Source organism: Falco rusticolus, chromosome 6 (genome assembly GCF_015220075.1).
Source record: "Falco rusticolus isolate bFalRus1 chromosome 6, bFalRus1.pri, whole genome shotgun sequence".
NCBI classification, from domain to species: Eukaryota; Metazoa; Chordata; class Aves; order Falconiformes; family Falconidae; genus Falco; species Falco rusticolus.
The window spans coordinates 333,062-357,582 of NC_051192.1; the positions used below are offsets into that span (position 1 = coordinate 333,062).

Genomic DNA, 24,521 nt, shown 5'->3' on the forward strand with positions numbered 1-24,521 from the left:
GCCGGCGCGGGGAGGGGTGTGTGCGGGGGGACGGAGCGCACAGCATCTTTGGGGCTCGCCGCCGCCGCTGGGCTCCCACCCCGATCGCGTCCCCGCTGTCGTCTCGCCTCCCGCCGCGCAGCCCGGTCGTCCCGTCCCCTCCCTCTCTCTCGCGGCTATGTCGTCGCCGTCGTCTGGAGAGCGGTACGAGGAGGAGGAGGAGGAGGAGGAGGACGGCGCCTACGAGAGCCAGGCCAAGCGGCTGAAGCCCAGCGCCGCTGCGGAGGAAGGCGAGATCGAGTACAGCGGCGCGGAGGAGAGCGAGAGCCGGCGGGACAAGCCGCCCCCGCCGCGCGGAGGGGGCTTCTCGGGCGGGGTGAGGGCCGCGGCGGCTGCCGGGGCGGGGGGGCCTGCGGGCCGCCCCCCGCCGCTCTGCCCGGGGGTGGGGGGCGCTCTCCCGGCGGCGGGCTTCCCGCGGGGGCGACAGGGCAGCGCCGGCCAAGCGGCCTTCCCGGGGCCGCTCCCCGGGCACGGAGGCGCTTCCGGCGGGGGGCGCGTCGCCGCCGCGGGCGGGGGGCGGGAGGGGCCGGGCGGGTGCTCGGGCCGGCGGTTCCCGCCGCGGCGGGGCCCGGGCGGCTGCAGGGCGGCGGGCGGGCCGTGGGCAGCTCGCTGCCTCTCGGGCTGTGCCGCCGCGGGCTGCGGGCCTGCCCGGTTGCCGGGGGGGCTGTAGAGAGGCGGCCGGGGGCTGCTCCCGTCCTCCTGTGCCATCTTTGTGTCTGGCGGGCGGCGTGTCTGCTTTCGGCCTTCCCCCCCCCCCCCCCGTGCTACGCCGCCTCGCTGCGGGTTTTGCCGCTCGCGTTTTCGGCTTAGTGGATTCCCACCCGAGTGTAGTTCCTGACCCGTGAATTTGGGCTAATGGTACTCTTGTGCCCACGGCGTTATGTCTTAGCTAACTTAATTGTCTGGCAGATCGTAGCCATGTTTCTTCTTGATGGCTCTCTGTTTCTGACCGGTGAAAGCACGATCAAGAAGACACTGATTTAATGGCAGACCTTGACATTTAGAGTGCTTCTGTGTTGTGATTTGTTAGAACGGACCCGCTTATCGCTGGGGTGAGTTAGTGAGAGCCTTTGCTGTTACCGTCTCTCCAACGGCTGCACCTCTCAACGATGGGATACCTGCTACATCAGTGCAAAGGTTCCTCGGTAAACTGCAACAAAGATACAGCTCTGAAGAGAACGGTTTTAATTCTGTAGTTTATTGCGACAGAGCACCGTCTCTCTCGCAGTCGAGGCTTAGCAACGTGTTTGTCTTAAAGACCAGTTCTGAGTGAAGTTCATGTGCTTGCTTAAGTTATCTTGGGATTTTGTCATGCCGGAGGGCTGGACAGGATGCAGTGTTGCAAGTAGGAACAAGATACTGCTCTTGCCTTTCCCCTTTTCTGAAGTATTTTATGAAATCAGGTAGTTCTTACTTTTGTTCTATTCCCCCTGCCCCCCTTCCATTCTGGGTTCTGGCTCAGATTATCTTCATCTTGAACTCGATATCTCAATTTATCCCAGTTAATGTGCAGGGGACACTGCCCTGCCCCTTCAGGTAATGGGAGCATGGGGTATGTTTGTAACTTTACATTTGGGATTTCAAGAATGGTATGTGCTGAGTCTCATGAGTAAAGAAACTGAAAATGTGTAGCAAACGAAGAACATGAGGATTTTTAGGTAGGTTGTTGTGTCAGTTGCAGTGTGCCTCAAGGAGGTACGTGGCCACACAGTGATTTATTGGCAAAGCTGCATGCACAAGTCCACTGTTGGAGAGGCAGAATTGCCTCGTTAATAAAAGATCAAACTAGTTTCTTAAGGATAAGCTATAATGTCAAGTAGATATATGAAAAATGAATGACTGAGAGCTTTTTTATGTGGGGCTTTTAATAGCAAAATGCCAGCATCTGTTCATTAGAGTTAATGTGAATTTTAGGTTGGTTTTTTTTTCCTCTAATAGATTAAAAATTTGTGCAGGAAACTTATTTATTCTGTGACATGTGTTTTTCATTTCTCTCCAGGGAAATGTTCTTAGCTTATAAAAGTTGTATGTCATTCAGGGCAAAGACGTATAAGATGAAGGTTGGCTGAGAGGAAGGAAGAAGTGTCAGTATCCTGTGTTGCTCAGAGAAGAGCAGAAAAAGGAATTAGTGAAGATGGAGTACGAGGAACTGAATAGAATGGGGAGTTAGAAGGAGGAATGGGAAAATGGATGACTGGGGTAAAAAGAGTGGTAGGAGTCAGTTAGCCTCACTTTTTTTTAACGTGTCCTAGAATATGGTGAACTGTACGTTCATATGGATTATATGCTGTCTTTGCACAAAAGCAGGTTTGTGGTAGGACCCCTGCTAGTGGGCTGGTGGAGTCTGCCTGCTGGTCTCTGTTTATTATTGTGCCACTTTCCTGTTCCTCTGGGATTGTTTTGTTGGGTTGAACAAACTCTTCATGGTTGTAGGTTTTGGGGTGTAGTCCCACCCCCCGAGTAGGTGCCTAGAAGTCTGTATGCTCCATCTCTATGATAGAGAAAACCAAAATGTATTTTGCTGTTCTTTTTCCTGTGTTTCCCACTCATGTGGATGCTTCTCATAGCCCAGAGGTGTACCCTCCTCATGGCTCATCTGAAGGCTGAGGAGCATGGAGAGCCTGGAACAGAGCAGAATGTTGACCATGGGAGGAGTAGGAAGTGGTCTTGCAGAAGTATTCTGTTGATGAGAGTATGATTTGGAAGAATGACATTTACAGAGGCAATGTTGGGTGGTGGTGAAGCCTTGGCAGAGGAGTCAGAGTCATCACAGTGTAACAGGGGCTCAAGGACACTGGGAGAATGTGGATTAAGAGCTGCGTTTGAGGGCGTTTGGAGGGCCTTTCAGCTTTGTCCCCTCTTCCTTAAATTTCAGTTTCATTGATTAATGTTGTATTTAGACAGCCTGTATTTTCTGTAGCATCCACTTGCCTCACTGTCTGACATAGCTATTCTCAAATGTTTCTGTGAAGTAAGGAAGATCTATTATCCATATTCTTACAGTTGGGGACATGAGATATGGCAATTAAATACTCACAAATGTGGCTACAAGCTACCACAAGGTAAGATAGGGAAGTGAACTTGCAGCTTCTCAGCTACTCTGCTGTGATGTCCTGCATGCAGCGTTCTTGCTTTGCGGTAAATGGAAAGCGGCTCACTTTGCAACTCAGTTGCTTTGTGTCTATCACAGGCGTTTTCGGTAATGGTAGCTCGCTGGCAGGGAGTTCAGCTCTTGACCTATTTTGCAGCAATTTGTTCATATATCCATTCCTTAAATGAAGTACATCCTAGAAATTGGTTATGAAGTAGTGTTAATCTTCTTCTTTGTCCTCTATTAAAATAAGTAACTGTTGAATCTCCTGATGATGCTGCGTATTGTGTGGGGTTTTGTTTTGGGGTGTAGTTTGTTGTTTTTAAAGGGATATTCAGATTGTTTTGACCAGAATGGAAAATAGAATAGAATATTTCAGCTGGAAGGGATCTACAGTGATCATCTAGTCCAATGGCCTGGCCACCTCGGGGCAGATTCAGAATTAGCAGAAGGAGCCAGAGTGCAGGTATTCTGTCTTGTGGCAGTTGTAGTCATTGAAAGGACACAGTGGTAGAGAGTGCTAGGAAGAGGAATGCATTAAACAAAAGAAATGATACACCAAACTCCACATCTGAAACAAAACTAAATTGCTAGGTAGCCTTCGGGATTATGGGGTGTGATTAACCCCCTTCTCCTGCCTAGCCTCCTCCCAACCCCCAAAACAAGCCAACCAGCCAACACCAAAAAAAAATAAATATCCAGGATATGCAGAACTGGTACTTCTACTGCCATGGAACCTTTGCTTTGTTTGCTTGGTTGTTCTAGGACACTGTCTTACTTCACTGTGTACTGGAATTATGTTGCCACTGCAAAGCTACAGGAATTCCAGGTGGCAGAGAGGGGGGGTGTCTCCTGTATCTTTGTAGGGAAGAGACAGATCTGCTCGAGTCAGGCTGGTGTGGTCAGCAGGGATGATGTACAACAGGGCAAACAGCTTTAAGTAATGCCACCGTCGTGTCGTACAGCTGGTGGTGGAAGAGTGTACACAAAATGCTGCATATCTGCTTATGAAAGCCATTTCTCATCAGACCATCCCGAGTGGGCAGAGCTGAGATTATTAGGGGAATGTGTTGTGTACCTTGACCTTGTCTTTATAGTGTGGTAATTTTAGCTACCCTTGACATGCTGCAAGGCAGCTGGATGCAGATCAGTCCATAGTTAGGCATTAATAAGGTTTTTGGTGCTTACCTAATTACATACCTAATAAGCAACCTTTCAGCGCTTCTCCCCGCTGCCCAGTTCTGTCGTGTTTATAAGAGCAATTTCAGAGCATTTAAGAGGGATGCAGCGAGAGGAAAAAGTTGAGAGTGAATAAGATAATCTGAATGGTGAGAAATAAAATAACAGTACGTTTAGGTACCTGATGGAGATAATACGAAGGAGGAGTGCAATCCTTTTGTAGTAAGGAGAAAAAGAGAGATGGTGGAGGTAAGCAGAGGAAGAGTAAAGGAGCAGATGGCCCAAAAAAGGCAGTACAGACTAACAGAACTAAGGTGAACGTGCTGACTGGAAAGTATCTGGAAAGAGGATAAAGGATGCATTTATGTGGAAACAGGTGGTAAAAAATTCTCTAATCTGGAATTGGTGAGCAAGAGAGACATCATCCTAGAGCCCATGATGACTTCCTTCCCTTTTGGAATGGCAAATCGTAATTTGTTAGCAAGAAACCAGTGTCTTATTTAAAAAATTGTCTAGAACCATGTAGGGTCACCAAAGAACAGGTGTTAAAGTGCTATGGCCATGCTTTGAAGCTGCTTCTGTTGCAGTCTTACGTATGCGAAGTAACTTGTTTGTGCTTCATCTGCTTGGTTATGTCAGCACTTCCCTTCATGCCTTGGCTTTCTACAGAAGCTTGGTTTCAACGTTAAGTGTTTTTATCTTCCTTGCTTCTTTCTTGAGGGAAACTTTTTCTGTTCCTGTTCCTGGTCTTGAGCACTTAGAAAGGAAGTCTGTTTCCATTATCTATTTAATAATTGCGCTTTCTGTCCAGCTAATGATTCTTCAAGAAATTGTTACTGAGCTTTCAGAAACCCTTAAGCCATCTATATTAATGGGTACAGCAGTAACATCAGAAGAGCAACGGTTCTTCTGGCTTTGGTGGAGTATAAGTGTTAGAGTTTTGCATGGGGCTTTTTTGCCATTGTGGGAGCTGGAGTTACTGGAAGGCTCCTTTGTAAGCAGAGAAATACTGGTGGTGGTTAATCTGTATGTGAGCAGATGCTTTGGTGAAACCTTTGTCTGTGTGACAGCTACAGCACGTGTAGTTTTCAGGATACAGTGGCCATGAGATCTTGGTTAAAAATCCTGCATTTCTCATCTCCAGGAAGAAATGATGGCAGCAGTTGGATGAGTCGAATGTACATTTGGACCTTAGCTGTGGAGATACTTTATGCTTACACGTTCGGTTTTTCATGTGACTTTATTTCTCCTTCTTTTAAAGGAAATCAGGTATCATTCTGGATTCCTGAATGGTAGCTGCAAAACTTGTTTGACAATAATACGTACGTCTGCTCTTTGTGAAGACTTTCTTGCACTCAAACATATGCCTGTGGCACATGTTCATGTCTTTCACCAATATGCTCTGTGAATGTTAGTTTGCGGCTTCCTGGCTCAGGACTGACTTGCACTCGATTCTTGTGCTGCTGTTTACTGCTGCTACTTGGAAGCTCTTTTGAGTAAAGCAGAGGCCCTCTGATTTTGCCATTTATAAATTCAGTGGTTTTATCTGTATAAATTAGTTTCTGAAATGCTGTGTAGGTAAATCCTTAATTTCATGGCAAGTGACTGAGATTTCACTGTTCTGTGGGTTTTGGTTTGGTTTTTTTTTTATTTTATTTTTTTATTCCATGCCTCCTGAGCTTTTGCGGAAGTTACTACAATAGCAGCAGTGCTACAATTTTTGATTCTTGCTAAATCTCCTACTATACTACACTCTACTAAGGGATGTATTTGGTGTTATGGGAGAAGGAAATTTGGCTTGGAAAGCCAAATGTTGCTTTTACTACAAAAGAAAGCAAAATTTGTATTTGCTGATGGAATGATTCCAGTTGCAGAAGTGCAGACACCTGTATATGTGTGTGTAATTTATATAATGGATTTAAAGATGCAAGTATAAAAGTCTTAATTTTTGAGAGAGTTTTAACTGTTAGAAAGATTTGTATCTTTAGTACGCAAGCGTAAATTCAGTGTTAATAAAGAAAAATACAAATGGATATCTGTGATAAAGAAACATGAACTGAAACTAACAGAAGACTGGGCAGGGGAGGGAGAGAGATGCATCATTCTGTTATGATCCACTCTGGAAAGCTTGACTTGATGTATGGGGGTGCTAATTAAGTAAGGTAGCTCTTTGTAGTGAATCTTTGCTTCACAGAGGAAAATCATCGCTTATATTTGCCATCTGATTAAACAGAAGTATTTTTTGGTGAGTTTTCTTGAATGTGTTAAAGAAAAGGAAACAAAAGAAAATGCGTGCCTCTAGCATTAACTAGGATCTTAACATAGTAACAAGTATGCAGGGCGATGAATAGTTGATTTAATAACTTCTGATTGTTCTGTAGACTGAAAATAAAGGTGCCTGCTATCTTAACACCTTAGAGTAATAGACTTTGCAGAAAAAGCTGGTATTTATTGTTAGTTTTCTTTTGAAGGTTTCCTTAGGTACTCTTACAGCTTTGAAACGTGTATGCGGGTAAAGAACATAGAAGCTGAAAAGAAAAGCCTCCATGTAGTTCTGTTCCTTCTGCAGGTGCCTAAGATTTGCAGTTCAAAGTATTGACCCTTTATGACTGCTTTGATCACTGCTACTGCTGTAGACCTCAGCTAATTAATCAGGATATATAATATCTTACACAGATATCAGTAGTGGTGTTTTCCCATGATTGTCACAGCTCTCACTCAAAGAAATGCGTTGCTACTTAAAATGCTTTCATACTGCAAGTGAATAGAATGTAAGCTAAGCTTAAAAAAATTACACACCAGATTGTTCTGACATCTGACAAAGTCTGAAGTGCTGCCTTTTGGTTCAAGTGGAGTGGTCAAATTCTCAATTTAAAGAGAAAATACATAATTGTTTTGGGAAAGCTGTGTATGGAACACAGGAATTACCAACAAATTTAGTCTTCTGTGTGTTTATCTGGAATGTTTTTCCTTTAATCTGTAGTTCAGACAGATAGGGAAGAGAGGAATGTGTGTAGCCGTTACTAGCAATCACTGTGGTTACTTAATTACTGGAGCTGAATGCTTCTTTGTGCTATGAATGAGAATCTCTCTCTAGTTCCAGAAGATGCTATACTACTCCTTGTGAAAAAGTGAAAATCCAACAAGACTTGATCTGTTAGATCAAACACATTGATGTAGTTGCTAAATTTGAATACAGCAACTTTACACTGCTGTTACACTGTATGAAATTTGGGTGCTGGTAGTTATATTTAGTGTGCCCTTTATTATCTCTAATCTTTCTTTATCTCTCATTATTGGCTTACATAATATCTTTTTTTTTTTTTTTTAACCACCATGTCTTAGAATATATAAGATAAATTTCATCCCTCTTCAGGCTTTGCATGGAAAAATGAGCTGATTCCAACCTGAATTCTTCAGTAACACAGAACTGACACTGAAGTCATAGCGATAGCTCTGGAAATTGCGCGTAGTGGGAACTGTGTGTGCTAATGTACAACGGCTCAATCTGTTAATGATAGCCACCGTCGGGGTGAAAAGAGAGAGTGTGCCCATAGGTACAGAACTTGTGAGTTTTTGAAAACGTGTGAAGAGTGTTCAGAATTAGAAGGGAGGTTGGATTTATTTCAAGTATAGTATGGAGCTGGCGTTTTCTTGCATTGTGGGGCACAGCTCTTTGTACATTAGAAAAATAATCAATTTTCATTCAGTTTACTGATGGCCCTTGTTTGTTCTTGCTTTTTTTATCCCCCCAGCCTGCCTCAAACAAATATTGGCATAAATAAACAGGAAGAGTGATGGAAATATTTTAGCTATTGTGCATGTCCAAGTATTTATTATTTTTTTATGCTTTTAACAAATAGGGTGGAAGACCTCTTGCAATTCAGCCAAGTGTTAAGTAGGCTCTTTTTGTATTGGAAAAATCTTGATTGTGCAAACACATTAATGAAATCTGCAAAGCTTTTTATTTCAAGTAGATTTCGGCAACTGAACTTGGCAATCTGTTTGGAAAGAAAAGTTAAATTATTTAAACCATGCTTGGATTGTACATTTAGATGGGTACTTCTGGACCCAGTGTAGTGTCTGCCAGATATTTAATTTTAGTTAATGATAGCAGTATTCGTTGTTCTGTGTTGAATTTTAAAATGTCATTTTGTTGCTAGGATGCCGGGGGAAGTCATCACAAAGTCTCTGTTTCTCCTGTCGTCCATGTTCGAGGGCTGTGTGAATCAGTTGTGGAAGCAGATCTTGTGGAAGCTCTTGAAAAGTTCGGAACCATATGGTATGTCAAGCAGTATAGAGTCACATCTCTGGACGAGTTAGGAGCGTTATTTAACAGTCTCTTGGACCTCTTTAAATATATTATGATAGCCATTTGAAATCCTGAACTTAGTTAATAGTGAAGCATGAAGGTTTTCTGGCTGTGCTCTGTTGGCACGTGGGAAGTCTGGTGGAGTGGGCTCACGCTGTCTGCACGCCCTGGTGTCTGCTGTCAGCCTTCAGCAGCACCGCTGCTCCTGGCCTTAATGTGAGCTGTAGCTAAACTGCATTGTGGAACAGCACAAGGGTCGTTGTGTCAATACAAGTGAATATACCAAAAATGATGGGCCGCAGAGCAGGCGATGCTTTTCCCTATCATTTCATCTGGGAGGAGTGCTTGTGATATGGTAAGACCTTCAGAATGAGATGGTTATTGAGAGAAAGCCCCTTCAGAGGTTTTATGTCATAAAGACTTTTCATCTGTGAACAAAATAGTAAAGGCAAATGGGTAGCACCAGCTATTCTGAGTTTTGAGGGCTTCTTTTTGGAAATTTGCATTTCTTTTCAAGTAAATGTATGTATTGAAGTCAAATAGGGTGTTGTAAATAGTACAATATTTTTCACTGCCTTAATAGTCAAATAATAGAATTATACTTGTACCAGTATCTTAAAAAAAAAAAATGAAGTGAGCACAGGTTTGTTCAGGAGTACAAATAGGTACATTTTAGCCTGAGAGCTTTACTTTTTGAAAACTTAAATCAGCTGACAAAGCTTCTGGAGTTTGTCTGTATCTGAATTTGGTTAACTAGAATACTTCTGTTTATTTCCTCTAAAGTAGTTTTGTGTCAAAAATAGTATTTTAAATACCTCATAAATGGCTTTAATTTTTTTAATATTAATTGTAGTTCTAGTAATCGTGAATAATCGATTGTTGGTTGAATGGTTTTATCCATTGAACTTTTTCAGGAAAACAACAGCTTAATAGTTATTTATCTTACATCTGCATTTCTGTGTTTTGTGCAAATGCTTTAGAAATGCACTGTCCAGGTGTGGGAAGCGTGAGCAGGGAGACCTGCCTTTTATGCTGTTGCTAGCAACAGTTTAGAAAAAAGGTATCATACGTGACAGTTTGGGACTTTGGAGTAGTTTTGAGTAAGCATGTAGGAAAACTTTACTGTAATGTTTCTCTCACCAGCTATGTCATGATGATGCCATTTAAGCGCCAGGCTCTGGTGGAGTTTGAAAATGTAGAAAGTGCGAAGAAATGTGTAACATTTGCAGCAGATGAACCTGTATACATTGCTGGACAGCAAGCCTTTTTCAACTATTCAACAAGTAAGAGGATTACTCGGCCAGGGAACACTGATGACCCATCTGGTGGAAATAAAGTTCTCCTGTTGTCAATTCAGAATCCTCTCTACCCAATTACAGTGGTATGTTTCTTCTGTTTCTTCTGTTTTCTTTTTCTTTTTTTCATCTTTTAATAAAATAAAAGAAGGCAGGTAGCAACAATCTGTTACATTAACAAATAGTGCACATTGGAAATACATTGTACACTGTTAATTTGAGTCAGGAATTAAATTCACCTACCAAAGCTTTACACCATCTTCACATAAGTAACATGCATGTTCTGGGAAAAAACGTTTTCCGAGATCAGTCAGTCTTGTCGTGCAGATATTTTCCAATACATTTTAAGACTTCAGTGGTCAGGATTTTGAAATGTTTAAACTGCTACATGCTTCTGTAATATGTCCAAATGTGTTGCCACTACATCAGGAATGTCATTTAGCTTTTAGGCTTCGAGTGGTGTATGTTTAAATAGCAAGTAACTTTTCCAGTAGGAGGGGTTATTTTATTGCAGTCCTTCATTCTTAAGTATTTCCTTTGTGGGAAGTTGAAAAATTCATCTGTTGATGATCAGCTCTAGTTTGATGGAATCTTCCTCACTTTTATTTGGGCCAATACCTTTTACTTTTCAGTATTTCAAGTTATACTATACATATAGTTGCATACTAATTTATTGCGATCTATTTATGGCACATGTGCATGTTTTTTAAATGATACAGTTGTTTTTTGCTAGTATTTAAGAATGCATGTTTTCTCATGCATTGAATGCTTATATTTTTACAGAGGCTTTATAATACATGTTGAATTGCACGGAAATATTTCAGAAAAAAAATTTAAAAGTCTGCTTTAAGCAAACTTAGATTACTGCGATACAAGCATAAGTTACTTGTTCTTAGGGAAATATGGATCAGTCAGTGTTTGTGTTGTGTGGAACCACATAATTTAATGCAATTGTCAACTTTTGTTTAATGTGCCGTATATTATGTTAACAAATTAATTGAAACTTAGTATTCCTGAAATTACTTAAAGCAGTCAGTTCCATGTCATGCTTGTTGCTTCACTGTATTGTGAATACCAATAGGTTTTTGCCTGTTGATTCATTAGTGGATGATGAATTTTCTTTCTCCTGTCAGTTTCCTTTATAGAAAAGCATGGCAAGGTATGAGTTGCTTTTTCATCAGTGTTTAAAAATAGACTTGCTTTGAGCTGTGTGAGAAAACCCACTAAGTTAAACTATTCTTTGCATGTGACTGTAATACAAATTTTGGAACTGTTTCATTCATTCATTTTAAATTTGGCTTGTATAAGCAGCTGAGTGTAGATGCTTGAGGAAACTGGTAGCAGAAGCATCATTCTGGGCTAGGAGAGTTCCATGGAAATTCTGAGGATGAAGCCTCTAGCACAGTAGCTTGCTTTGTGAAAACAAACACCACCCCACCACCCTCCCCTTATTCCTCCCGCTGCCCCCAACTGTTTGTCAGGCATATACTAATGAGCAGTAGAAGCAAACAGATTGTGAAAATTACTTGCAAGCATCAGAGCTCATTGGAGATAATGTAGACCAGTAGAGTTATGGCAACTGGAAAGAGAGTTGAACCTGTAACAGCTAGGAATGTGATGAGAAAAATAAAAATTTTGCACTTGGCCAGTGGGTTAAAGAAACAGTTAACTTAAAAGTCTGCCTTATTAAAAAAACAAAAACACCCACAACACACCACAAGACACCACCAAAAAACCTCCCCAAAAACCACACAAGACCCAACACCAGCTCTCTCTCTTCAACACTTTTTGTCTCCTTAAATTTGAACTACAGTTAAACAAAATAGATGAAAAATTGCAACGAGATTAAGTGACAGGTCTGTCTGAATAACTGCAATAGACTGTTCTATAATTCTTAAGAGCTTTTCTTTCAAAACAAGCTACAGTTGTTGCAGAGAAATTGGCCTGCTCAAGGCCATCTTGTAGAAGAAGCCAAATTATTTTAAAATTTTGCTACAGCTTATTTCCTCCATTACAATTGTGACCTGCTTATTTTCTTTTTAGAGGGGTGTGGCAGTGAAGGGCAAGAAGGGCAAGTTAACTGCATTTAATGCCTAATTACTTCCCACCCATTTGTGATGGGGGGGGGGATGTTTGGTGTTTTGAAAAAGTTTTGCCTAATGTGTCGTATGCAGGCGTTCGAAGTTCTGTTTTCCAGTTTCCTCATCTGTGGGCAGAACTTCATCAGGGATTTGTCTGTAAGAACAAACATATTTGTCTGTTGAAACAGAGCTTTTCAAAGTGACCCCTGCTGCTGCAGTCCTTACTGCCTGTTCAGTTACAGCTCTGCTGGTGTCTCTTGGTTCTCACTTACCTTCTAAACCTTCCGTACATGCACAAGGAAGGGGTGGTTTGCCTTGGCAACTGACATGTTATAAACTTCACTGCCAACTGCCTCTGAGGTTAGATTGTTGCACCTCCTTTTTTATGACATCCTAGTATATATATAGTGTTAGTGTTAATTTTTTTATTTAACATATCCCATGTTACCGTATCTTGTGAATCACTTGATTGATGTGGTAGCTGACTTTAAATAAAAAACAAATTTAATAAATTCAGCTCTGTGTGTCTGCCTGCTGGCTAATGACACTGATGGCATTTTGAGTAGAGCTTACATTTTGAAAGACTACTTTTTAATTAAGTGGCTGTGAGGGAATCTTTTGAAAGACAAATTGTAAAAGAAAATAATATGCCTGAAAATTAATGTCACCTGGCTGGAAAGTTTTCAGGACTCCTCCCCAACAAGAGGAGATGGAAGGCAGCTGCTTGTGCTATTGAGCGTGCATAGAAAATACACCAGTAAATGATCTCATAAATCTTATTTTTTAGGGGTTCAGGCTACTTGAATAATTTCTAAAAATGTCTGTCCATCTTCTGGAAATCTTAAGATTGACAGTCTCCTGTGCTTGCTTCATGTAGCTATGCAGAGCACTCACTGGAGTGTCTGGAGCAAGGCGCCTGAGGATGAACAATGTTTTTGGTTTGTTGTGGGTTTTTTTGTTTGTGTTTTTTAGTGGTAATATGCCCATATATTAAACCTTACAGTACTTTATATAAGCCAGATGTTACACCGCTGCATCTGACGCCAGCAATAAGACATCCTCTTTTTCTAGTTTCTTGTTGGCAGGGGATAGGTGAGTATATGGGGGTGTGTTTGGTTTATTTCTGAGAATTCCAGCATGCACCCTGACCACTTTGCCTTCCAGTTGCTCCACTATTCTGCAGAACACAATAATAAATACTATACCTAGTTCCTTTCCCCCTTCTCTCTCATCCCCCAAGTAAACCTGAGGATGTATACAAAGATCTTGGAATGAGCATTTTGGAATTATTTGGTTTAGATATAAAGAAAGGAAGGGAAAAATAGATCGTGGTAGAGTGTTTCACTGAGAAGTCAGTGCCTGTGCCTGCTAAGTTTAGCTGTGAGACTGACTGACTGGTAACACTTAGGTGCTTTCAGCTGTTTGAACATGATCTAACAGGTGAATTGTTTCAAGAAATCATGGTTCCTGTTTGTTCAGGTTCTCAAGCCCAAGTCCTGGGAATTCTGAGTATGGGTGTGTAATCACTCTAAAATAAACTTGCTGTTCTTGGACAGATTCACGCTGGAGACTAGTTTCTGGTACCATAATGTCTGGATTGTTAGGTGTAATCAAGTGTTGTTTGAGGTCCTCCTAGCACCTAAGCCTGGCCTGATGTGCAGTAAGGAGAGCTTTTCTCCTTACTGTTTGGTTCCCCTGCAGCACTGAAGATGGTCTTGAATTTTATTTGTTCCTAGTAATATAGACAAATGCTGGTGAAAGCAGAGTGTTAACAGTGAGTTTGTATGAACGGAGTGTTTCCTGTCAGAAGTTTTCTCTGCCTTAACTGAAGAAGCACAGCAACCACTTGCAGTGCCTTTAATTCAGGTGAATACGGTTGAAATACATTTGATAAGCTACCTAAGCTTACATCATGGGCTACCCGCAGTTACTCTTCTGAAAATGACCATCAATGATAAAAAAAAAAAACCCTCAGCTGCTAGAGCCTTATGAAATCCAATGTGCTGTAACTACTGGGTCACTTTGTCTGTCTTTGCCTTGGTAAAACTACTGAGTGCATGTTTGACAGGGAGCATAGTCTGAGACATCGATGCAACTATGGGCTTTTAACACATATCTTCAACTGTGTTGAGCTAATGTTTGCATGAGTACTTCTTATAGTAGGTTTTTCCTGGTTTTTTTCAGATTTGAGTGCCTGTACTATGTTAATCCATTAAAATGCTAATCATGAGTATATAAATTGTATAGGGAAAATGATAATTGAAAAATTAACATGCTTTTTCTTTGCTCTCTGGCATTTAAATGTCAATGCAAGAAAATGTTTTGTCAACCTAAAGTGTTTGAAATGTCACATCTGACTAAAATTTTTTTTTCTTCTTCCTTAGGATGTCTTGTATACTGTGTGCAACCCTGTTGGAAAAGTTCAGCGCATTGTTATATTCAAGAGAAATGGAATACAAGCTATGGTTGAATATCCTTTTTGAGTGTGATTCCCCTGCCCCCCCGTAGGCTCTTGACTGCAGATAGAATTTAACATGAGAATGTCAGAAAAATACTGTGTAATTTTGAGACCAAATTATTTTTTAATTTCTATTTAAGGCATCCTAATTTCTATATCTCTAAAAGACAAAATAGCACTGAGAAATTTCATCTTTATAGGAGAATGACACTGTCAACAATAGTCTTGATAACCATGTTTATAGGTAGCCCTAAGGCTAGTAATTGCAGACATGTAATATGTCATAGGTTTGACAACACATTATACACAAAAGCTTCATGGCTTCTGTGTGTGTTTTTACTCAAGAAGTGGGTAAGGGATTGCAGAGGTGCAATTTGACTTCTTTGGTCTTTTAAGATGGTTTGAATATATCCTGCTTATCTTGCTGTTGTGACTTTTAACAAAGCATGAGACCAACTTAGGCCTCCTTGACCTGTTTATCACGTGTTGAGGAAACTCCCTTGCAGCATTAAGTTGTACATAGGATGAAAGTTTGTAGAGTTCTTAATGCGTTACTGCAGTTTGCAAAGTCCAAAGTCTGCTATGATTATGCCTTAGTTTGTAAAATTCTGATAACCCTCTTCATAGAGACTGCTTACCATCTGTTTCTGAGCTGTTATCCAGACAAAATTGTACCGAAATCTCAGAAATTATTTTATGATTTCAGATGCTACTGATGTTGCAGGCTTTGTTAGTGGGTCTCTTCTGTAACATAGGAATTAACCGGTGGTTGCATTGGTGATTTGCCAGGCAAAAAGAATTACCCTAACTTCCATAAAAGCAAACTAATTGCTGCTTATCTATTAAAAGACTTAAACTGTGTCCTAACAGACAGTAGTTTAACTTACTACGATAATGTGTCAAGTTGTGTAAATGCTGTTGTCTGGATCAGATGACTTTTATGGTTGGGGGTTCTTCTGCATCACAGGAAAGATTAGGGAAGCTGTGGTGAGGATCCTGCATAGACTGAAACTACCATAGTTCTGTCCTTTGAATTAAATTCTACAACATTCCTTCTATTAAAAACAAAACCAACCAGCAACTGAAAGAAAACTCACAAATGTGCGAGCAAAGTAATGCAACAGTGTAGGTAAACAGTTTGGGGGGAGGGGGAAGAAGTGAGCTTCAAGGCAAACCTTGTCTGAAAAGTTAAAAAATTTACTCCAATTTCAATGCTGATTGCAGATGTGCTCCCACAGTTCTAGCCAGTGTCAAACAACTTCTTGGAGGTCTGGGAAGCTTAACTTTTCTCATTCTTAAATTCCATAATGAACCCACATCACCTTTGAAGAAGTTGGGCTACAGGAATGCGGTAAAACACAAGGGATATGCTATTGATACAGACTTCTTCCAAAATATCATTTTTCATTATATTGAATATTTTTATATAACATTTGATATAACATTATATCAAAGAGTGGTGCAAAATGTCTGGCCTACTGCAAGGTTCAGGCTTTTTGACACCGTTTGCTGTTGAGTATGTATGAGAACATGGATCGCTGTGCGCTGAGGCTCAAGTATGTTTTTCTCCTAGTCATAGAACCAAGCTTTGGCTTGTGTAGAGGATATGAAAAAACCTGTATGTTGGAGCCTGGTACATACATCAGCCTTGAGCGGTGGATTTAAAGCAATCTTCTTCTTGTATTTCTTGATGCAAGATGATTTTGTTCATTCAAAGTATCTCTTAATTCTGTGGTTTTATTTGGCTAGCAAGCTTAAAAGAGCATATTCTTTTTTAGTTCTTCTTGCTGTAGAGCAGCTACTGAGTTCATGTTCTCTCTACCCACAAGCCTCTAGCTAATGCTGTGAGAAGGGCTGCGTTGTCTTCAGTCACATCTTCCTGCCCCTGAGCTGTGATCCCTTCACAAGTCATGCAGCTTGGACTTCCCTTTCAGACCTTCCTTTCAAATATTCTCTAGGCTTGCTGGGAATTTTCTGTGTCCTCTGATGAGACTTACCAAATCCACCAGAACATCCCCTTCCTTCCAAATGATGTAACATCAGAGCATAAACAAAGTTTGAGTCTATAGAGTCCGCACTGTAGGGTTTACGAATTTATGAATGGTCTCATCATGTGCTACATCTCAAAAACAGATGCTTGACATAAGTCGAACCCGTACATATGTGTTGACAGTTTTATATTTAAGTCTGTATAGAGTTGTTGTAGGGTATATAATAGTGAAATATCTGCAGGCTATGGAAATAAAGACGTCAGGAGAAAGGGACATGAATGAGACACCTGGGGGAAAAAATCCTTAACGTGGTGTGTATGTTTGAGTCGGTGTTTTGTGCCCAGAAGGCGAAGGCTGCGCTCAATGGAGCTGATATCTATGCAGGATGCTGCACACTGAAAATTGAATATGCAAGGGTAATGCTTGGACCTTCTCTTTTCATTTTGCTGGAAAAATAGGTATAGTCAAGATGTAACCTTTTTCACTTTTACTTTATTTGAACAGCCAACTCGACTTAATGTCATTAGAAACGACAACGATAGTTGGGACTACACTAAACCGTATCTGGGCCGACGAGGTAGGTTTTCATACATTATTGCTGTAGATGTTTGACTGTACTAATGACAATCCTTTATACGTGGTCAGGCTGTATCGCAGTAGTCATTCCAAAGCAAGGCAGTGCTGCTGAAGGCTGTGCTCACCAGCCAGGACATTAACCCCGAGCCCTAGTGCCCCCTACTGCCGTGTGCGTGAGCCACTTAGTGCAACAAGGAGCCCACACCTGCAAGCACCTTCGCAGTTCTCAAGGACTTGCATTTCTCCAAGCAGCTCTCTCTCTTTGGAGGAGAGGAAACCTGGTACAGACTATTCCTTACAAACTACAAACTTGCACACTGCTTCTCCTTCGAAAGGACTCTTTTCCCCTATGTTGGACGAGGCATTAAGAAGGATAGAGGACTTCAGCAGGCTGACTCTACACTTCATCATGCACCACATCGGCATCAGCAAAAAACCAAACAAACAAACAAACAAAAACCCTCTGAAAAAACTCAGACTTGCAATTCACCTTGTCTGCATACTGCATGCACCACCACCACAAGTTTTTAAAGGAGGACACTTTTCAGTACTTCAGATTTGTATGGGATGAATAACATGATAGACTGTACCCATTCTGTTCAAGTTTGTATGTATGCTGGTCTTATTTCCCTTAAAATTACAACTGAAAAACAGAGAACCTCCAAAATTAAGAACCTCTCTTGTTGATATCATTAACGTTGTAATCTTTTTATTACTTGCTGTATGTGAGAGTTGCATTCAGTCTTAACAGTGTATTGTCTAGTAGTAGGGAAGTTTAATCCTTATCTGTAGATAGTTGGAACTGAGCAGTGCAATATCGGATAGGCCCCCTCAGTTATTTAAGTATTAAAATAGGGATATCCATAATGGGTACAGGCATACTGTCTCTTAAGTACTCAGCTGTAAAAATTACCAGAGCTTAACTCATGTCAATAGAAACTATGACTATATATGTAAAGACAAACTGCTGTGTAGCCTAACTCCTGTAAAGTGTTTATTTTTTAAAAAAATAAATATCTGTAATTATTGAGTGCAGTGTTCAGTAACTTATGTACAATCATGTGTGCAATGTAAAGTTAGAAGAGTGAAGACAATGTGTCCAAGATAGAGTATCTGCTTCTCAGAGGCTATATGAGAACCAGGGCTTTGGCCGTCTCAAGTGATACGCACTTTCAAAGTAATTCTGCAGAGACGCTGGGCTTGTGAAACTGTTGTACAACTAAAAACTTAGGGCTTGAATTTTCAAAATGAAGTTCTTGTAAAAAGTTAACAAGGGAGCTACAGTATTGGTTGCAGCTTGTAGATTATGACTATATCAGGATTCAATTTTTTTCCCCTCAAATTCCTGAGTTAAAAAAGGATTTTGAAGAAACTCATGGGCAAGAAAAAAATGTGAAGGTTTGAATTTGAAAAATCTGAAAGATTAACTCGACCCTTGTGTGTTTTCATCATTACGGTGTTTGGAGGCTGACTTGTAACATTGTGCATCTAGTTACATTATGTTATTGGTCTGCAGATAGATACGGCTGATAGAGCTAAATGTTGCCTAAGCTGCAGAAAACAGTGGAAAATGAAAAACCTAGGATAGGTATGAGTTGCTTTTTCTCAAGAACTCTCAATCTACTCTCTTGCTTTCCTTTTGTTACTTTTGACAGCCTGTCTCTTATTTTTTCTATACATCACTCTATTACACCCAAGAGGAAAATAATTAGTCTTACATTATATATATCATGCTATATTGTATATAGCATGATTTTTCATTTACTGTGGCCCACATTCATCTATCTAGAAAACAGGAATATATATTATTGAATGAACACTGAAATGTACTTGAGAAAGCAGGCATCTAGAGCAGTTTTGCCCATAAAGTAATCCAGAATTTTTGGTTTTTTTTTAATTATTTGTGCATCAATTTACTCTTGTAGCAGCATTGTTTGGCTTTTGAACTTAATGTGTGACTGCAGGGACCTGACTGCAGCAAAGAAGATCTTAGCCCAGAGGAATTTCATTCTGAGGGGGGGCTTGCTAACACGTCCTTTCAGAATTTCACACGCCTCCCCTGCCTCAGGTCTTAGGAAGGAAATGCATTTTGCTAAGGCCTTATTTTTGTTTCTAAAGAACTGTTTGTTAGTTCTTAATGGTAACAAATTGCAGACTTCTCCATAGTATTTCTCCACTTAAATAAACTTCCTAACAAGTGTCTACTGCATTAGACTGAACAGAAAAAACCCACCTGACTATTAGTATTATTCTTGCTTTTAACTAGAAGGTTCAAACTGTAGTTCGGAGCATTTCATACACGGTGGCTCAAGGACCCGATTTAAAAACAAAATCAAAAAACAACAACCCCCAAACTTAAACTGTATTATAAATAATATTTCCTTTCAGAATTATTTTAAACACAGATCAGTTGTCATGCTTCAGTGCCTGTTTGTGCAAGTGTTTGTGCTGGCGCAATCAAGGGACTTTGTTTAAGGAAGGAACAAGTATGGGGCAAGGAGAGAGCAGTGGACTACGCCGTCAGGAGGAGGAAGTATTTATCAAACTGTTCTCCTAAAACTCCTTATTTGAAGAATATGGTTCTTTACTATGTTACTGTGTGCAGTTTCAAAGGATTTAAGTATTCCACAATCTGGAATTACAAGCTTGATTTTACTGAAAGGTGATTACTGCATACAGTTTAAATGTGCAAAATACTTGATATGACTGCTCATTTGCTTTCTAGAGCCAAGAACCAGAGCTGTTACCCTGAAAAGGAAATGGAAAAACAAAACTGAACAAAAGTAATCTTTCTTCTATGTATTTGAAGGCATTCAGCACTGTTCTGTCTTCAGGCTTTATTGCCAAAGTAAATAGCTGACTTGGAACCTGTCCTCAAAGTCCTGAGCAGAAAGGGCCCATGTGTTTTCATCTCCCACTGTTGTGTTGTTTAATGCAAGTAATTCCCTGTTTTTCAGGGCAAATACCTCCAGCTGCATTGGGCTGGAATCGCCATTTTCAGCATTCATACCTGAATTTCCTGGGAACTGTTGTAAACTGATAGAAGTCTTGCCCCATCTTTTAAATGTGGCTTTTTTAATTGTGAGAAATCAGTTGTGGCTTACAACAAAGAAATCTGGAAGTTAATTTTCTTTATCATGCAGCATGGATTTGGTTAGAAAAATACATCTTTGGCTGTGATGCACAGCTTGCCTCCAGTAATGTAGACCCCTTGCTTAACTTTATATCCTAGAGAACTGGGTTTTCTTAAAGGATTGACTGTTGTTTACGTGCATTATTCAGTGATGTTTTTCTTCAATTAAACTGTTGTGTGCTGCTGATAATGCAATAATGTACAATCCTTTCAGCACGCCCATAAATCAGTAGGTGTTCTGTAAATATATATGTACACATTTGTAATGCTCTCTGTTTACTGATTATGAAACCATGTAATACAGGTTGTTGTTGGCTTATGCTGAAACTTCTTGAAAGAAGCCCACTTTGAAAATGTGTTGCTGTTGAAGCTAATATTGTGATTCAGGTACTGTCTTTCAAAAGTACTGCATTTCAAATTTGTTTTAAGAGACGCATAGGTAAATCCAGCTGTATGGTGTTATCTATACTAATGTGTGGTGTCTGTTTAGGAAAACTATTGGGTATTTCCATAAACTTTAAACGTCTGAATCTCCACATTGGCCGCTGCCCCCAATCAGCTTAAGTGCAATTTGTTATACAATGGCAGTCTTTTAATTTTGGTGTCCCAGGGCTGCAGCTTGTGGTTTTATACATATAATGAATGAGAAATAGTTTATAAAATTAACAAGGACTCAAATTAACTTTTTCGCTTCTTAAGTAGAAGATTTGTGTCTTAACTGGAGAAATCAAGTGCATAGTTGTGCATACTAAACTGTTTTCTTTCCCTTCCCACATGTTAGACAGAGGGAAGGGCCGCCAGAGGCAAGCTATTTTGGGAGAGCACCCATCATCATTTAGACATGATGGTTATGGTAAGTAACACAGATGACAGATGGTTACGAATTCTTTACATGTTATGTGGAATTCTAAATATTCAGTCAATGCTTAACTGTGGACCCCTACAGCATGAATAGTTCACTTTTGTCCTGTGCGTGCGGTGCTGTCAGTCCACATTCTGAAAACGGTAGCGATTCACTGAGTTCTATGTGCATTTATTGCCATACCTCTTCCTTTCATGGAGAGCATCCAGCTGTACAAATTTATTCCTTGGATGAATGTTTCCTTTCATTTGCCATCACTCTAGCAGTGGATGGAAAATGACATCTGTACTGGGAAAGCAGTTTTCTTATAGAAAATGGCAACACAGCTTGATCAACGGTTTGGTGCAGCACAGAGCTCTTTGATATTCTGGCATGCGCGCTGTGAATTGTGGGCTTTGCATTTATTCTGATTTAGCTAATTCTGAAAAGGTATAGCTATGCAACTGTGTAAGAATGATGTTTTGGAATTAGTGCAATAAAGTGCTGCAGTTGTTACCAGTGCTATCTGTAAATGACAACCTGCTGTCACTTTTGTGCGTTAGACCAAGACCTCAGTGTTGAGAAACGAATGTTCCCAGTTAGATGTGACTTTTCTAGTTATTGACTCTCTTAACTGTCAGATGCAATGTGATTTGTCTTGCCACTTTCTTTGCAAAGATATTTATGGTATTTTACGATGTAGGTTGACCTTCTACATACTCTTTCCAAAGGCTCTTCAAATCTCCAGAATTTCCAAGTTCTACCTTGTATTCGCTGATGTTCTTTTTTCATTCTTCTGATACAACCTTCTACATTAAGTAATGTGGCTGTTCCCTCCTATACTACTGTCTCCCTCTCATTACTGCTTTTTGCTGGGGAAAAAAGGACAAAAGGTTTCTTTTACACTTGGCTTATGTGAACTTCACATTACTTTTGTATCAGAAGAACAGGTATCCTCTCCTTTGTCTGATATTTTCTGTAAACGGAAGTATTGCATACGAGTAATGTCTCTTTATTTAAAAAAAATAATAATTGCTTATATCAGTGAAAATTGTCACTTCACCTGTAGTAGAAAATAGGATAGCTTTGTTTCAATTAATGCAGGGGTTTAAGTATTCCTGTTTCCTCCAAATGAGCTGTTTGTAGAAGGGTAGCCTTTGGACTTAATCTCTTGTCTCTGGAAAAAGAGCCATGTCCTCTCCTCTCCTGATCTCTGGCTAAAAGTTCACTTCTTTTGGTTTGTTTTCCCTGCTTTGTAAAATTCTTTCTTGGTGACATATAGCTTTGTAAGTAGACATGGCAATATTCCTGAAGGTTTATTTTAAATACTACTTCTGACAAGTTTATGTTCAAATATTTTGTATGGTTCAGGGAAGGCACTTTTTTATAATAACTGAAATACCTTTTATTACTTGTATGTAAAAAACCAGCTCCTTCCTTCTTGTCTGGTAATGTAAGAAGAGACTTGGAACATTAAAGGGAATAGAAGAGGGTGGTTTGGGTTTTTTGTTTTCTTAACTGGAAAAAGAATTAATGGAAACTACTGTAATGATGTTTCCCCCCTCCTTTAAGTATGCATTACGTATGTGGGCTTCAGTGCACGACTAAGTAGTGAAACTTGTTTCAAACAATATGAAAACATGGCCTTTTGTCTCCTTAGGGTCACACGGTCCTTTGTTGCCCTTGCCAAGCCGGTACCGAATGGGATCTCGGGACACTCCAGAACTTGTTGCTTATCCGTTGCCCCAGGCATCCTCCTCTTACATGCATGGTGGAAATCCTTCTGGGTCGGTTGTCATGGTTAGTGGGTTGCATCAGCTAAAGATGAACTGTTCAAGGGTCTTCAACTTGTTCTGCTTGTATGGAAACATTGAGAAGGTAAGGCATAACTTATTAAAAACTTGGAAACTACTATGATAATTTTAATTGTTTTGGAAAAACCCTGGGTGAGATGTTCTAAAAATATTTCCTAATAATGTATAAAACTCAGTATAAGTATAATGTATAAAACTGTTTGTTGCAAATGCCATTTTTTCCCAAATCTATCTTAGGTGAAATTTATGAAGACCATTCCAGGCACAGCACTGGTTGAAATGGGTGATGAGTATGCTGTGGAAAGAGCTGTCACACATCTGAACAATGTCAAGTTATTTGGAAAGAGACTTAATGTCTGGTAAATAAGTTTTATTATATTAATAGTCTGCTAGTGGGCAGATGGGGTGAGGTTGTGAACAGACAATATTCCATTATTCCTTTAACATTGTTGGAGTTATGATTTCCAATTTGCAACTTTTATTTTTAGCTATTAATTATTTTATTTAGTATTAACTTATCTATATTAATAAAGCATATGGGTGTTACTTGGATTGGCTGTTAATAAACTGTTTTCCCTAACATATCTTATCCATCCTTTCTACATTATTTTTTTTAAGGAAGGTGTCAAACCCAACCCATCTTGTTCTTCTAATTCAAATTGTAAAGAAATTCAGCTCTGTGCTGGTTAGATCAATGATCCGTGTACAAAGTATACAAGTCTTAATTATTTAAGAAACTCTAAATATATACATATGTGTGTATATATCCTTAAATCCCAGTGTTTCCAAGCAGCATTCAGTAGTTCCAAGCCAGATATTTGAACTGGAGGATGGCACAAGTAGTTACAAGGATTTTGCAATGAGTAAGAATAATCGCTTCACCAGTGCTGGCCAAGCATCGAAGAACATCATCCAACCACCCTCTTGTGTGCTGCATTATTATAATGTTCCCCTGTGTGTAACTGAAGAAACCTTTGTAAAGGTAGGCAGTTGAAATGACTGTGGTGTAGAGGGCTTTGGGGCTCTGTCCTAGCTTTACACTGTGCTACTTTTAAAAAGAAACAACTGGGATAGTTTCAGCATAGTGACTGGAGGAGAACTGGTTTATAAAATGGGTTTGTAGCCTCTCTAGATAGAAGCTGCTATATTTTCACAGTTCTAGCATTGTTATTTATTTATTTATTACATGAGGAACAAGATCTTGGACATCTAGTTGAGGAACATAACGTTTTTTTGTGGAGGAAGGGGAAAAGACACACAAATCCAAATACAGGGAAAGTTAGGGTGACAATTCACAAAAGATTTACTGAGTCCCTGAGATGGTTACTCTAATGACTGCTGGGATATTTTGAAATGGAGCGAAGTGTGCACCTGGAACAGTCTGCACAGCTAAGTCCTAAATGAACTCTGGATGCTCAAAACAACTCCTCTCAAGTGGAGGCAGTGGTAAAACTGATGACAGTTCTGTGAGTTCTTCTGCAGTTCAATAAAAGTTTTGTTGCGGTTTTTGGTTTTGTTTTTAAAGTTTTGTTTGAAAGTTAACTGGTTCATGAGTGGTGTGCTTGCATGTAGGACTTCAGAGCTAGTGTATTGAAGTGTAAATATCAACAAGAACTTGTTTTTACTTGAGGTAGTGATATCAGTACTCTAACAATTTTTTTGCCTATAAAATCGTATTTATCATGGGACAGCACAGATACACAGGAGCCTT

At 40.1% G+C, this 24,521-nt stretch overlaps 1 protein-coding gene across 1 annotated transcript in view; it reads left to right on the top strand.

The window, feature by feature from the left end:
* HNRNPLL (heterogeneous nuclear ribonucleoprotein L like) overlaps positions 1-24,521 on the top strand; it is a 29,832-nt gene continuing 5,311 nt past the window's right edge. Inside the window, exons 1-10 of the mRNA XM_037391458.1 lie at positions 1-355; positions 8,473-8,591; positions 9,765-10,002; positions 14,382-14,467; positions 16,766-16,862; positions 16,951-17,023; positions 20,937-21,008; positions 22,657-22,874; positions 23,048-23,169; positions 23,591-23,792. Coding sequence (XP_037247355.1) covers positions 158-355; positions 8,473-8,591; positions 9,765-10,002; positions 14,382-14,467; positions 16,766-16,862; positions 16,951-17,023; positions 20,937-21,008; positions 22,657-22,874; positions 23,048-23,169; positions 23,591-23,792 — 1,425 coding nt within the window. The 5' untranslated portion in view covers positions 1-157. The remainder of the gene's footprint in view (positions 356-8,472; positions 8,592-9,764; positions 10,003-14,381; positions 14,468-16,765; positions 16,863-16,950; positions 17,024-20,936; positions 21,009-22,656; positions 22,875-23,047; positions 23,170-23,590; positions 23,793-24,521) is intronic.